General features: G+C 45.8%; 1 protein-coding gene across 4 annotated transcripts in view; it reads right to left on the bottom strand.

Moving 5' to 3' along the window:
• Positions 1–13,106, bottom strand: part of ARFGEF2 (ARF guanine nucleotide exchange factor 2) — an 81,406-nt gene that overhangs the window by 30,779 nt on the left and 37,521 nt on the right. For all 4 annotated transcript variants that reach the window (XM_070472738.1, XM_020906206.2, XM_070472739.1 and 1 more), the window contains 10 exons: positions 12,585–12,693; positions 11,736–11,904; positions 9,648–9,759; positions 8,921–9,126; positions 8,004–8,088; positions 7,725–7,896; positions 6,961–7,112; positions 5,656–5,784; positions 4,496–4,654; positions 966–1,113 (listed from right to left, as the gene is read on the bottom strand). In XM_070472738.1, coding sequence (XP_070328839.1) covers positions 966–1,113; positions 4,496–4,654; positions 5,656–5,784; positions 6,961–7,112; positions 7,725–7,896; positions 8,004–8,088; positions 8,921–9,126; positions 9,648–9,759; positions 11,736–11,904; positions 12,585–12,693 — 1,441 coding nt within the window. The remainder of the gene's footprint in view (positions 1–965; positions 1,114–4,495; positions 4,655–5,655; positions 5,785–6,960; positions 7,113–7,724; positions 7,897–8,003; positions 8,089–8,920; positions 9,127–9,647; positions 9,760–11,735; positions 11,905–12,584; positions 12,694–13,106) is intronic.

Raw genomic sequence — 13,106 nt, 5'->3', positions numbered from 1 at the left:
TGGCATTTCTGCATTTAGAATGCGTTCTTATACAAGCTCTCTCTCCTCCTTCACCATCCATCTCCCTGTCCTAACAGTCGTCTGTGTTTTTTATAGCATTAAAAGTCCATGTTTAGGAAAACAGATTCAAGTTGATTGATACTAACTCAGAGCTCCCAGAACATGTAATGGTTTAAAACTGCTGAAGATCTGAGGCGTTCTCCAGGATTGCACTTCAGTCATTCTGACGTACACCCCGAGAAGCAGGTGCTGTTACCCTTCCCCGTGTTCGGAGTCTGTACTTTTAACTGAACTACTCCAACCAGCGCTACGTGGGACCTAGGAGCTTGCCCTCTGCATCGGACGGCCTGGGTTTGAAACTTACCTCTGCTACTTCCTCCAAACGGCACCTTGTTCGTAACATTTCACCCCTCGTGCCTCAGTCTTCTCATTTACAAGATGGGGATAATAGCCTCAATCTCACTGAGTTGTTACAAAGATTAAATGAATTAAAATATACAAACTGAGAGCTCAGAATGTGGCCTGGCACGTCTGCCCTTTTTTACTGTTGTTATTATATCACTGACAAGAGAGTCTCTCAGTTTAATGTATCACCAGAAATAATCCTACTTTCACAAGAATACCTATTAATATAAGCCTCCCAAATGAACAGGGCAGAGAGGTTGAATCTAGTCGAAATCTAAAGATATGCTCACCCACTCCTAGAACACCAGATGGCTTCCCACCCCCCAACATACTTATATGCACAAAAGAAAAGTAATGCACCCTGCTGATGTCGATAAAATTAGCATTTACTCGACAGTTTAATCACAGCTGAGAGAGCTGAGGCAGCACTTCCACCCCGTTAACAGACACCCCGTCAGCTGGCACGTGAGAACAGGTGATCCACGGCCCTGATGAGACAAGAGCTTCGTGCCGTGAACTGGTGACGCCGTGGCAGCCGGCTGGGGGGCCTGGTGCCTTACCGAGGCCGAGGCCCATGAACTCTTCTCCCGCCAGCGTGTGGCCCTTCAGGCTCCCTTCCCTCTCACGCCCGGAGCCAGACAGGTAGCGGGTCTTCACGCCGGTTCCTATCAGCTGAGCCAGCTCCAGCTGGCTGATGCACTTCAAGATCTGAGGACAGAGGGCATGAAGAGATGAGTTCCCGCCTCACCGGCCGAAAAGGGCAGTGCCTCTTGACTCAGTCATTACAGAGTTCTCTGAAACACGAGAGGGGGTCCTTTCAGGAGAGGATAACCTCTGAGAGACTCAGGCTGGCTTCCCTACTTCGGGCTAGGCAACCCCCTGAGTGTGGGTCTGGCAGACAGACCTCACTACTTTATTTTTTAAACTAATAAAAAGGGAAAGAGAAAATGAGCAAAAGAAAAATTGGTACAACAGAGTCAGGCGAGGTAGATGTCCGCTTATGCAAATTTAAATAAGCACTCCATAAAGACAAAGCATCCGATCAGAGTGGGGGATTCGTCGCCCTGCCGCTCGCCCTCCCCCCTCAGCCACCCCTGCCTCCCTCCCACTCCTCCCCTCAGAGCGACAGCCCACGACAGGATCGGCTGTTCCTCAGGCCTGAGCGTGTTACGTGCGCTCCGCCAACTTCTACTGCAGCAAAAACTGGCTGCTTGAAGCTTAAGGGGGGACAGCACATACGTCTCCAGGTAAACCCTTCCTGAGGAATTTCCATGGGGACTTCTGACTATGGCTGAGTTTCGCTTTCCATGGTGACCTTATAACCCAGTCCCAGAGTGTGGGACTCCACTATACCACGGAGCACTGCTGAGGATTTCCACTTAGAAACTGCCTTCCCCTTGACTAAGACAGGCACTTGAATCAACCAGAGAGTCCACATGGCATACTATTAAATTATTACTAGTAAACTGCTAATGACCTCCCTTTTCCAGAAGCTGGGATTTGTATGTCTGTAACGCCTGTGGCCAAGGATTCACTGACTCCAACATGATTTCTCAGAGTGTCTGAGCATCAGATTGGTGATGGATTTTTTGGCTGATTCATTTTTAACATCTCCAAATGCCGCTGTGCACTCGGCAACTGGCAGGGGCTCCACATTACTGTATCTCTCGGGTAAAAGAAAAAGAAAGTTCTAGGGGAGAGCGCAGCTATCTGCTGATTCACTAGTACACTGATTCCTCAGGAAACAGAAAATAACTTACTAATAAAGCACACAACTCAAAACAATGACAACCTACCCACCCCTCCCATGTTTTCTAACATGGAATACTTCAGAGTGGTGACAGAGAAAAGAACGAAGGGGTGAGAAATGACCGAGGTGTGTGCCACGATGATGATGGTGGTAACAGCTAAGAGCTACTGAGCTCCTGTACGTGCTAAGTCACTTCAGTCATGACCGACTCTCTGCGACCCTGGTGGACTGTAGCCCACCAGGCTCCTCTGTCCATGGGCTTCTCCTCAAGAATACTGGACTGGGCTGCCACTTCCTTCTCTTCTTGCCAAATTCAGTTCTAATCCATTTTCCACATGTTAATTCCTTTCCTTCTCACAACAACCCTCTGGAATTTGCACAGAGGAGGAAGATCAGGATCAAAGACTAAGTAACTTGCCACGTCCTACAGGCAGAAGAGGCAGACACCCAGACCAGCTGTCTGGCCCCGGGCCCTCCCGTGAACTGTGTGATGCCCGTGGCAGCAGGAGGCTGACAGCAATTTCCTTCCCAGGTCGTCACAGCCCCACTGCTCTCCACACCCGAGCCTCTGCTCTACTCTTACATAGTATTCCCTCTGAAACAAAAAGCAGTACCTTCAGGCGGGAGAGAAATTAGAAAGTATAACTGAAGGAAAAAGAAAAAATAAATCGTCTCCGTAATTCTATCACACAGAGAGGATGCTAACATGTTTACCTTTTCAAGTCTCATTTTCTGTGTATGCCTGGCATGAAGGATGATGCCACAGCATGTTTATATAGTGATTTTTAAATTTAATACACTGTGATCAAAGTATTAAAGACAGTCTTCAACAGCATCTTTATCGGTTTTTCTCTGAAGTTTCTTACAGAAAGAGGCTTCTCTCTGTATGTTCCCTTCCATCCCTCACCCCTCTACTATTTTTCTTCCAACTTATCTGTTGAAGAACCTGGTCATTTGCTGAGTCTGTCGTATCCCAGAGTTTGCAGGCTGTGTTCTCATGACACCATTTACCAAGCTCCTCCATCCCCTACTTTTCCTTTACATAAGCAGTGGAGGCTTGAACTGACTCAGGCTGGAGTTTGAGGAAAAAACATTTCTTAAGTGGTATCGTGTGTATCCATCCGGGAGCATGTAATGCTGGCTGTCACTCCTTTCAGAAACATTATCTTTTCTCTTTTAAAGGTTTTTTTCTGATGTGGACGGTTTTTAAAGTCTTCACTGAATCGTTACAATATTGCTTCTGCTTTGTATTTTGTTTTTTGGCCAAGAGGCACGTGGGATCCTGGCTCCCTGAGCAGAGGTCAAACCTACGCCCCCTGCATTGGAAGGTAAAGTCCTAACCACTGGATGCCAGGGAAGCCCCCTGAGCAACTTCATTTTAAATGTCCATATAACCTAAGGAGTGGTACTGCTGCTGCTGCTGCTAAGTCGCTTCAGTCGTGTCTGACTCTGTGAGACCCCATGAACGGAAGCCCACCAGGCTCCCCCGTCCCTGGGATTCTCCAGGCAAGAACACTGGAGTGGGTTGCCACTGCCTTCTCCAGTGCATGAAAGTGAAAAGTGAAAGTGAAGTCGCTCCGTTGTGCCCGACTCTTAGCGACCCCATGGACTGCAGCCCACCAGGCTCCCCCGTCCCTGGGATTTTCCAGGCGAGAGGACTGGAGTGGGGCGCCCCTGCCTTCTCTGAAGGAGTGGCACACCACACTTTTATTTTTAAAGATCACTCTCTCATTGATGGGACAGTCTAGGCTGTCCTTCATCTAATCTCTCCCTAGAACAACTAAAATTCCGATGCATGACCTTTCAATTTTCAAACACGTGTCTCTACACATGGTAATTTATTTCCTTAGATGAAACTCTTAGAACATGGTTTAGTTTAAAAAAAAAAGTGAACTGCTGGCAATCTTCTTCATGGCTCACATTAGATGCTGACCATGTCCTTTCTGCTACATTTGGGAGAGAAATCAGGCTCTGGGCTTTGTTTTAAATCCACTCCCTGCAGTAAGAGCTCTCAGGAGGGGCATGAGGACTTGGGGAAGAGGCGCTGATGTGGGAAGAAAGCAGCTACGACAGAGGGGTGCTCTGCACAGACACTGGCGATGGTGTTGGGGGCACCTGGCAAGGTGGCGGGTCTGAGGTATTTCCCTTGCCACAGCCCCAGGGAGGCTGACTTTCTGATACACGGGAAACACAGAGAGTAAGACAACACCCAGAGTTAAAGCGAGGCTTGACTGCCGAGGAACAGAGTCGACCCAAAAGAGACGGACTCTGAACTGAAGGAAAGCGGGGGCTCACCCTCACTGAGAAAAGGCGACCACCGGGCTGTCAAGAGACGCTCACCTCGTGCCAGGAGTTCCCGAGGTAGTTGCCATCAGTGTGAGCCACGGTGATGAGCGTCTTTATGGTGTCAATGTTCTTCTGCTTCATCTCCGTGATGCTGGAGCTGGCCGTCAGCAGGGAGAAGCGTGCAAGGGCCTGGACATAGGCATCTCGTTCCAGCTGCAAGGGAAGCAGAGAGGGGACGCTGAGATCCCGACCTGGGTGAGACGGGTTTCGCATCGGAGGGCTGGGCACTGGTTCCTCTGCTGCCTCCCGCGCGCGTGCGGACAGGTTCTGCGCACATTCACACACCTGGGCCACGCCAGGTACTCCACGCCTCTGCCCTCCCGCTGCCCAAACACCTCACTGCACGGCTGAGGACTAGCCTCTCCTCTGCCACTGACAGAGCCGTCTGCTGAACGCTAAGACTGTCGGGTAAACGCTGATTTCTACAACAGTCCTGCAGGCTGGTCTATTATCTCAAGTTCGCAAATGAGGAAATAAAGGGTGACTCAGGGAGGAGGTAGCTAGATCAACATTAGGCTAGAGAAGCAGCAGAGGCGAGGTGTGAAACCCAGACTGTCTACATCAAAGCCTAGGGTCTTGGTACAAAAGAAAACGTCTATCTGTAAGATACATGGGAACAGAAGACTGAGGTTTTTGAAATAGATGGGTACAAATTCTTAGCTATTTAGGATATATGAAACTGACAACTTCCTGATTTCATAAGAGTTTACAATTGTATTTTGCTTATTTGCTTGAATTTTTCAAGACACAAAAGATTTACAGACACATTCATTTTCCACTGAACTACTTATTTCTCCCAGAGAAGACCTGGAAATAAGGGAAATGAAAATAATAAGCTGGTTTTAAAAGGAAAAACACTATTTCCAGCACCAGGCACCTAGCCAGATGGATAGGAAGGCTGTTTTGTCAAGTCCAATTAAGTAGTTTGGACACCCACCTACCTTCAAAAAGGGTTTTTAATCCAAATTGCCAATTCTTCCCCCAATCAGGCCGTTGCCAGCACAAATCTGTCATCTTCCTCTCAGTGGGCATGAGTAAGGTGTCTGCTGAGAAGTTTTCAGCTAATTGAAAATATCTGATCGTCTGTAAATTTTGCCAAATCCTGAAGTACACAGCCCACCAGCCTCTCTGGAGCTGTGCTAACGTACACCCACCTGCATTCCAAAGATGCAGGCAATCCGGATCGCACACCGGATGCCTTCCAAACACAGCGAGGCCACCTCAGTGTCGTCACAGTTCTGCAGTCCGATGCTATAGGCTGCCAACAGCGGTGTCCACACCAGCTACCAAAGGAGGAAGGTTTGGAAAACGTCTGGAATCTCAGTGTGGAAAAGCACTTAGAGGCCACACCGTTAGTTACAAGCACAGCCAGTATGTCAAGTTCACGGCTACTCTGATTCATTCACAACACGAAATAAAAATTCCTCCTAAACCAGGGTCAAAGCCATCACTATAGCAAGCCATTTACTAAACGCACAGTTCTAAAGGAAGGGTGGCACGTATATGGCTACTATGCCACCACGTTTACCTGTACTCATGGCAGACATCACTGACCCATCAGAGATATCCCACTCCCGGCTCAGTCTAATTGGGCTGGAGAATCCTTTACACAGTGCAGCAGGCATCTACTGCCAATCAGAGGTTGGCATGCAAAGTAAAATCTATAGGCAACTTGGGTTCTATCAACTTAGCTTATTGAAAGCTTCCTGATTCATATTACTAAGAGTTTACTTTTCCTCTAACTTTCTTGTGAATACCCTGAAAATAAAAGCACACACAAATCTAGAAGTGATCAATAGGATACCAGCAGTTACTTTAAAAACTTAAGAGAAAACACGAGTGCTATATATTTAGAACATGTACCTTGTCGAGATATTTAAAAAACAAAGAACTTAGGATATTGTCTTTTTTGTTTGTTTTAGGCTGCACCAACTGGCATGTGGTGTCTTAGTTCCCCTACTGGGGACTGAACCCGTGCCCCCTGCAGTGGGAGCGTGAAGTCTCAACCACTGGACCACCAGGGAAGTCCCAAGGATATGTCTTTTACTTCTACCTAATGCCTTCTTATGGGCTAACCCTGAGGCCACTGAGATGAGATATCACAATAAAACTGTCTCTTTTACCTGAATAATTAATTCATTCAATCCCCCCAGCTGCGGGACCCATTTCACAGATGATGAACAGAGAGAGGCTAAATAACCTGATCCAAGTCCCAGAGCAACAAAGTGGCAAAGGCAGGGCTTAAACTAGATGCTCTGACTGTCGAGCCCATGCCGACGCATCCCCAGCAACACCACGGGGCTTCCAGGAAGGACCTGCGTTAGTTACTTCAGAAAGAAACACTAGACATGGCCTTTCCCCTCCCCAATCTCTTCACCATTATAAACTCGCTGGCGAGCTTCTGGCTGATCAACTCTAGAATCAGGTTCAGCCGTGTCTTAATTTCTCCGTACACTCACTTTGAACATTGGCCGGACGTGGTCCAAGTGGGTGGCGCTGGTAAACGGGGCTTTGGCGTGGCTCACGGCCTCCATCAGAGCCTTGGCTGTCTTAGCCATCTGCTCCATCTCCAGGTTGTAGAGCAGCCGGCGCTGCTTTTCACTAGCGACACCTGCGAAGAAGTGCGAGCGAACAGCGGCTGACACTCACCAAGTGCTTGCTCTGTTTCAAAAGGTTCACAACTGTTAATTCACAAATCCTCCTCACGAGGGCCACTTCCTGAGCCTGAAACAAGTGTCACTGCCATTTCACTGACGGGGAATGAGGCACAGAATCATTAAGTGACTTGCCCAGGGTCACATAGCTAACAAGCAGTGGAGCTGGGACCTGAATACAGACAGTGTGGCTAGAGAGCCTGCACTCTCAGTCGACACGCTGCTGCCTCACCAATGAGACTGACAGCTTCGCAGGGGTCCTAAGTAGGAGAAGTCTAATCAAGGTTGACACAATCACCACCGGTATTACAGCAAAATTTTAAGAAACATTTTTGGGGAGTAATTTAGCTCTCAGATTATTTTAAATTCCCTCTTGTAACTAATTACAAATCTAGTAAGAAGTTAAGTGATACTGTGAGAGTGTCAATGTAATCATAATAACTAATTTAATCACATTTCTTATTCAGATAGCTAGATATGCAAATTAAATCTAACACCAGGGAACTTAATCATGCATTCTGATACACCTGAACATTAGAACTGAGAAATAATTTGCCATTAGACCTTACTCTGCTTAGTAGATTTGGTGGCAATTGTGTGTTCTTTTGTTTCTTTCATCGCAATTTTCTTGCCTTCGATCTCTTCATAGATGCTTGAGAGATATTCTTCAGGCAGATCTTTACTATCATTGATACCCCGATTCATTTTAATATACTGTTCTTTTGTCATTTTATTTTTTACCTGAAATTAAAAAAAAAAAAATGAAGAATCCACTTAGGAGATATCAGTGGCCCAAATATAGTTACTTACTTAGCTATTGTAGTATTTAAGTCATTAAAATACGTTACCTGAGGGCTGTGCAAATCTGTAGTGAGCATAATAATTGAATATGCTAGGACATATGCAGTGTCAGCACTAGCAAACAAAGTTTGCCTAAAAAAAAAAAGAAGAGATTTCAGATGTGAGAACATGGACAGAGACAAGGCTGGGCGGTGGCAACAGGGATCAGGGAGACAAGCTTCCTGCAAAGCAGGCCGACTGCTCCCCAGACGCTTCCATCACCACTTAACGATAACTAATGACCCAGAGTCTAGAAAAACCTAGTTAAGAAAAAATGAGTAAATAATAAAAATAAATAAAATTTAAAAACAAAGACCAGAAGAGATGTGAACCAAAGAAAAGAAACTCACTTTTTTATATGCTAAACCTTTCATATCACGAAAGCAATGCTACTAGATCTTAATTCTTCCAAAAACTAAAAAGAAATAGTTAATATGAGATGACAGAGGGACTACATCACTACCATGGCAACCCTGTTACGTTAGTCAATTAGTTGTGTGTCTGACTCTTTGTGACCCTATGGACTGTAGCCTGCCAGGCTCCTCTGTCCATGGAATTTTCCAGGCAAGACTACTGGAGGGGGTAACCATTCCCTTCTCCATGGGATCTTCCTGCCCCAGGGATCAAACCCAGATCTCCTGCATTGCAGGCAAATTCTTTACCATCTAAGGCACAGGGAAGCCATAATACAATATATAAATGTATCAAATGTTGTAGACATTAAATTTACACAATGTTGTTAAAAAAAAAAAACAAAACCCACAAACAATGCCTCAGCACAGTGCCTGCTAATGCATAGTGAACAGACACCTCAGTGGCTAGGCACAGATTTAAAATGATTAAACTGAACCCCCAACCACAGTAAGATTGATGCTCTGAGGATGGCAAAAAGATGGTGTGGGAGAGACTTAAACACGGTGCTCACCCCTGGTTGCACTCTATGTATCTTGCAGCAAACTTTTCCATTAGCCGATCAATCTTCTGGGCTTCTCCAGGTAGGCGGAAACCTTCTAGAAATGTCCGCAGGGCTGAGACAAACTCCTTTTCACAGAAGTCAAGCTGGTCCACATAGGCATACATCACCTCCTTGTTGAACTTCATGCTTTCTCCCAGAAAATCACCTACTTGGGTCTGAAACATACACACTCACTCACACCTAAAAACTGCCAAATATGAACACCCAGTGAAAGACACTTCAAACAGGGGAAGCATAGTGTCCTGCCTCTAAATACCTAGGATGGGCCGGGCTGCTAGAAAAGCTGGGTCACTCCCTAAGCCTGGTCACCCACCCAACCATTCCAGGTTCAGTTGGTCCTGCCATGAAGGAAGGCACTGAAAAATGGAGGAATGATAAGACACACAACAGGGAGATGAGCTGCAGGTGAGCACCCAAAAGAACAATTTCTAGCAGTCAAGGGTCACTTAGCTCCTACACTGTCCCCCCAAATAAACAACCACCTGTCAGGCGGCTGGTTTATTCCCTATGAAGAACTTCTTGCAACACTAGCCAAAGTGATAAATAGGACCACTGTAAACAGGAGTGCAGACAATGGCACTGCACTCAGGAGTCGGCAAGTCTCTAGGTGAAAGCCAGTAAGGTCTTAGAGGCACAAAAAAGAACCCACAAGTATGTGCCCAGCCCCCTGTCTTACAGAATCCAGACGCTCCTCCTGGTGCAGGAATTGGGCAATGTCTTCCACCGATGTTCCCAGCATGCCCTGCTCCTGGAGATACTGGATCCCTCTCTTGGGTTTCTTGTTGAATCTGTTTCAAGAGATGGGACACAGGTTGCTGATTCCAAACTCTGGGGGATGGAAACTGCTGGCATTTGAGGCAAATTACAGTAACACCATGAACAAGTCATCCCATATCAGCTCGGAAAGTCCTGTGTGTCCTGGTAGCTTTTCTCAATTCCACCTTTAATTTCTGACCTAGCTCTAACAGAATCTGCTGGTTGTCACAAAAAATCCATTTTCTTCTTCTCTAACACTAATAAGACCTAGTTGTTTAGCTGGGCACACAACTATCTGGGATAAAATACACATTTCTCTGCCTCCCTTAGATAAAATATGGCAATGTGATAAAGTTCTGGCCAGTGAGAGATGAGAACTGGTGTGGGTACTTTTAGGAAGAATCCTGAAACAAAACTGACTGAGCTGCGGCTGGGGGGGATGGGCTGGTGGTATACGTTTTTTGCTCTTTTCCCTTCTTCCCCACAATACATGTGTGATGAGCAGAGCTCCTGCAGTCATTTTAAATCATGAGGCAATGGTAAAGACGAAAATTGTATTCAGGATAGTGAAGCAGAAAGACAAAAGCAGCCTGGGTTTCTGACATCCATAAGAGCCACTGAAACAGTCCTAGACTCTGTACTCTGGGATTTCCTTCAATGGCCCTTGAGTAGTTACTTCTGCATTTCCTATTAAAGGCAGGCAAATATAACTGCTATATAAATTCAACTTGTTATTCACCACGCCATGCACTGGGGACTGACCTTCATACAGAAGCACAAACTGTGGCAAGAGCTGTGAAGAAAGGCTATGTGGGGACAGAGGTGACCTTGGACCTGTCCAGAGAGTATGGTTACTGGGGGCCTCTTTGAGGAAGAGATGCTTTGTCAAGCCTGAAGGGTGAAAAAGACCCAAGAATATCCCAAGCAGAGGTGCAACGGCGCTAAATGCTGGAGATATTCAAGGGACCGAGATCCACAGAAGACCCGGGAGTACTGGATGAAGAGGTCAGAGGAGGAGGCTGGAGGCTGGAGAGGGCTGGGGGAGGACACAGGAGACCTACTAGAGTGCGTGCAGGAAGCGGGTGGCAAGGCTGCCGGAAGCTTCTAGACTCCTTTAGCTGCTGGGAGAGCACACTGGGGGATGCAAGGGATGGTGAGAGTAGAAATAATCACACCGAGGGGTGGCTAGAAATCCCGTCTGGGTTTTTCCCTCAGATGTTACAGAAAAACGCAAGAGAACTTTTTGGCCAATCCAATAAATGAGTACTGTAACATCAATTTTTAAAATAAACTGAGTTTACAAAATTGATTAACCATTCAAAAGTTGGACAGGATGTGAGAATATATTCATTTCTGTGCATAAAAGATGAAAGAAACCATGTTTACTCATGATTCTACGATGATGATGTGATTATACGGGAGAAGGTCCCGATTTTTCAGCCATGTAGAGCTTAAGTACAGAGAAGGCAATGGCACCCACTCCAGTCCTCTTGCCTGGAAAATCCCATGGATGGAGGAGCCTGGTGGGCTGCAGTCCACGGGGTTGCTAAGAGCTGGACACGACTGAAGTGACTTAGCAGCAGCAGCAGCAGAGCTTAAGTAAAGTGATGGCTACAAATTACTTTCAAGTGGTTCAGGGAAAAAAAAAAGATAAGACTAATAAGGCAAGAGTTAATTTTTCTGTATGCTGAAGTTTTTTATAATAGTTACCAATGGCGATTTCCTCTAGGTAATAACTTTATGAGTGATTTTAACATTCCTGCTTTATACTTTTCTGCATTTTCTAAACTGGTTAAATTTTTTAAATTAGGAAGAAAGACAAAAAAGACAAGCCATTAACCACACAAAGCTATCAGATTTCTCTCTCACACACTCATGTGTGCACTCAGCCCAACCTGATCGGGCCTGACCATAAGCACCAGTCCCGGTCGTCTGTAACAGGCATTTCATCTTCAGAAGTCAATGCCAGGTTCCCAAGAGACTCAGCTAGAGCAACAGCCACACTCACAGCTCAATGCCGTGTTCAATCATCTCCTTCTGTTGCTTGATGACCTCAAACTGCTCCGGGTCATCCTGGACGGTTGTCTGAGTCCCTGAGGACACTGTGGACTCCATGGACGTCACACTGCTCCGCCTCGCCAGGTCCCCCACCTCCTGGTCCATGGGCCTCTCCTGACCTGCGACGACATAAAAGCAAAGGAAACCAAATGAGCAGATGGGATGCAGGTGCGGCTGAGCTGAGGTCTGGCTGTGCGGTCCCGTTTCCCAGACCTGTAGCAATAAGCTTTGTGCTGTCAAGTTCATGAAAACCTTGATATCGCAGTTACTTTACTTAACAACTTGGTTGTGGAAGATAAGTTCATGCTAAAATTCACATGAAAGAATAAAAGTGCAAAAATGCACAAGACACAGAACATGTCCTAGCAGGTACTGGAACTCACTGTAGAACTCTAGGCATTTGAAAAGCACGGGACTGGTGAAGGAACACACAAATCAATAGAACAGAAAACTCACAAACAGTTATGCACACACAGAGATGTGATATACCATCAAGGTGGTACTTCAAATCAGCGAGGGAAAGAAAGACTACTAAAAAAAGCTGTAATAAATGGCTCTCTGTTTGGAAAAATGAAGTTAGAGCACAAATTCACACTATCTCCACCTCCCCCACCCAAATTCCAGATGGATTAAAAAGCAGAACCTTTAAAATACTTTAGGTATTTTCCAAACTGAAGTATTTTGCTAATTCTAAGACAACTATATCAGGATAGCTTTTTCCAAAAGTTTTGAGTAGCCTATTGTGAACGGTGGGTGGTGGCAGGTGGGAGGTGTGTATGTGAAGTGGGGGGTCTCTCACCCAGGCTGGTCTGGTGGTTGGGATTCACATACAGGTCTTTGCTCCACTCCACCATGCACTTGAGGATGGACACGAGGCATTCCAGGCCTTTCTTCCTGAGACTGAGCTCCTAAAGGACAAAAGTGACAAATACAGAGACTCAGCAGATAAATTAAGTGCAGATGTCTGGAGGGCTCTGGGAATTCTGTGACAATATGAGATAATCACTGACGTTTGGAGTTACTGACCCAAGGAAGAGGGAACAGGTGACGTAAACACTGAGGGCTCACTGCAAAAACCATGATCATCTTTTAAGGTGTTCATTACAAACTCCCTACCTGCAAAAATATGGCATGTGTACTTTCCTAAAGTGAAGAGTATTATTTGATTTTTAAAATGAAATTCTCATTCATTGCTTATATAAATTAAAACAACACCACCACCACAACCAACCAAACATTTAAAACACACTTTAAAAAAAGAGAGAGTCTTAACTAGTGACCCTGAAAAAAAAGAATCTTATCTTATGTAGCAGATGAATGA

This window comes from Odocoileus virginianus, chromosome 9 (genome assembly GCF_023699985.2).
Source record: "Odocoileus virginianus isolate 20LAN1187 ecotype Illinois chromosome 9, Ovbor_1.2, whole genome shotgun sequence".
Taxonomy (NCBI): Eukaryota; Metazoa; Chordata; class Mammalia; order Artiodactyla; family Cervidae; genus Odocoileus; species Odocoileus virginianus.
Note: the sequence above shows the minus strand (reverse complement) of the source record. Positions and strands in the feature narration are given on the sequence as shown.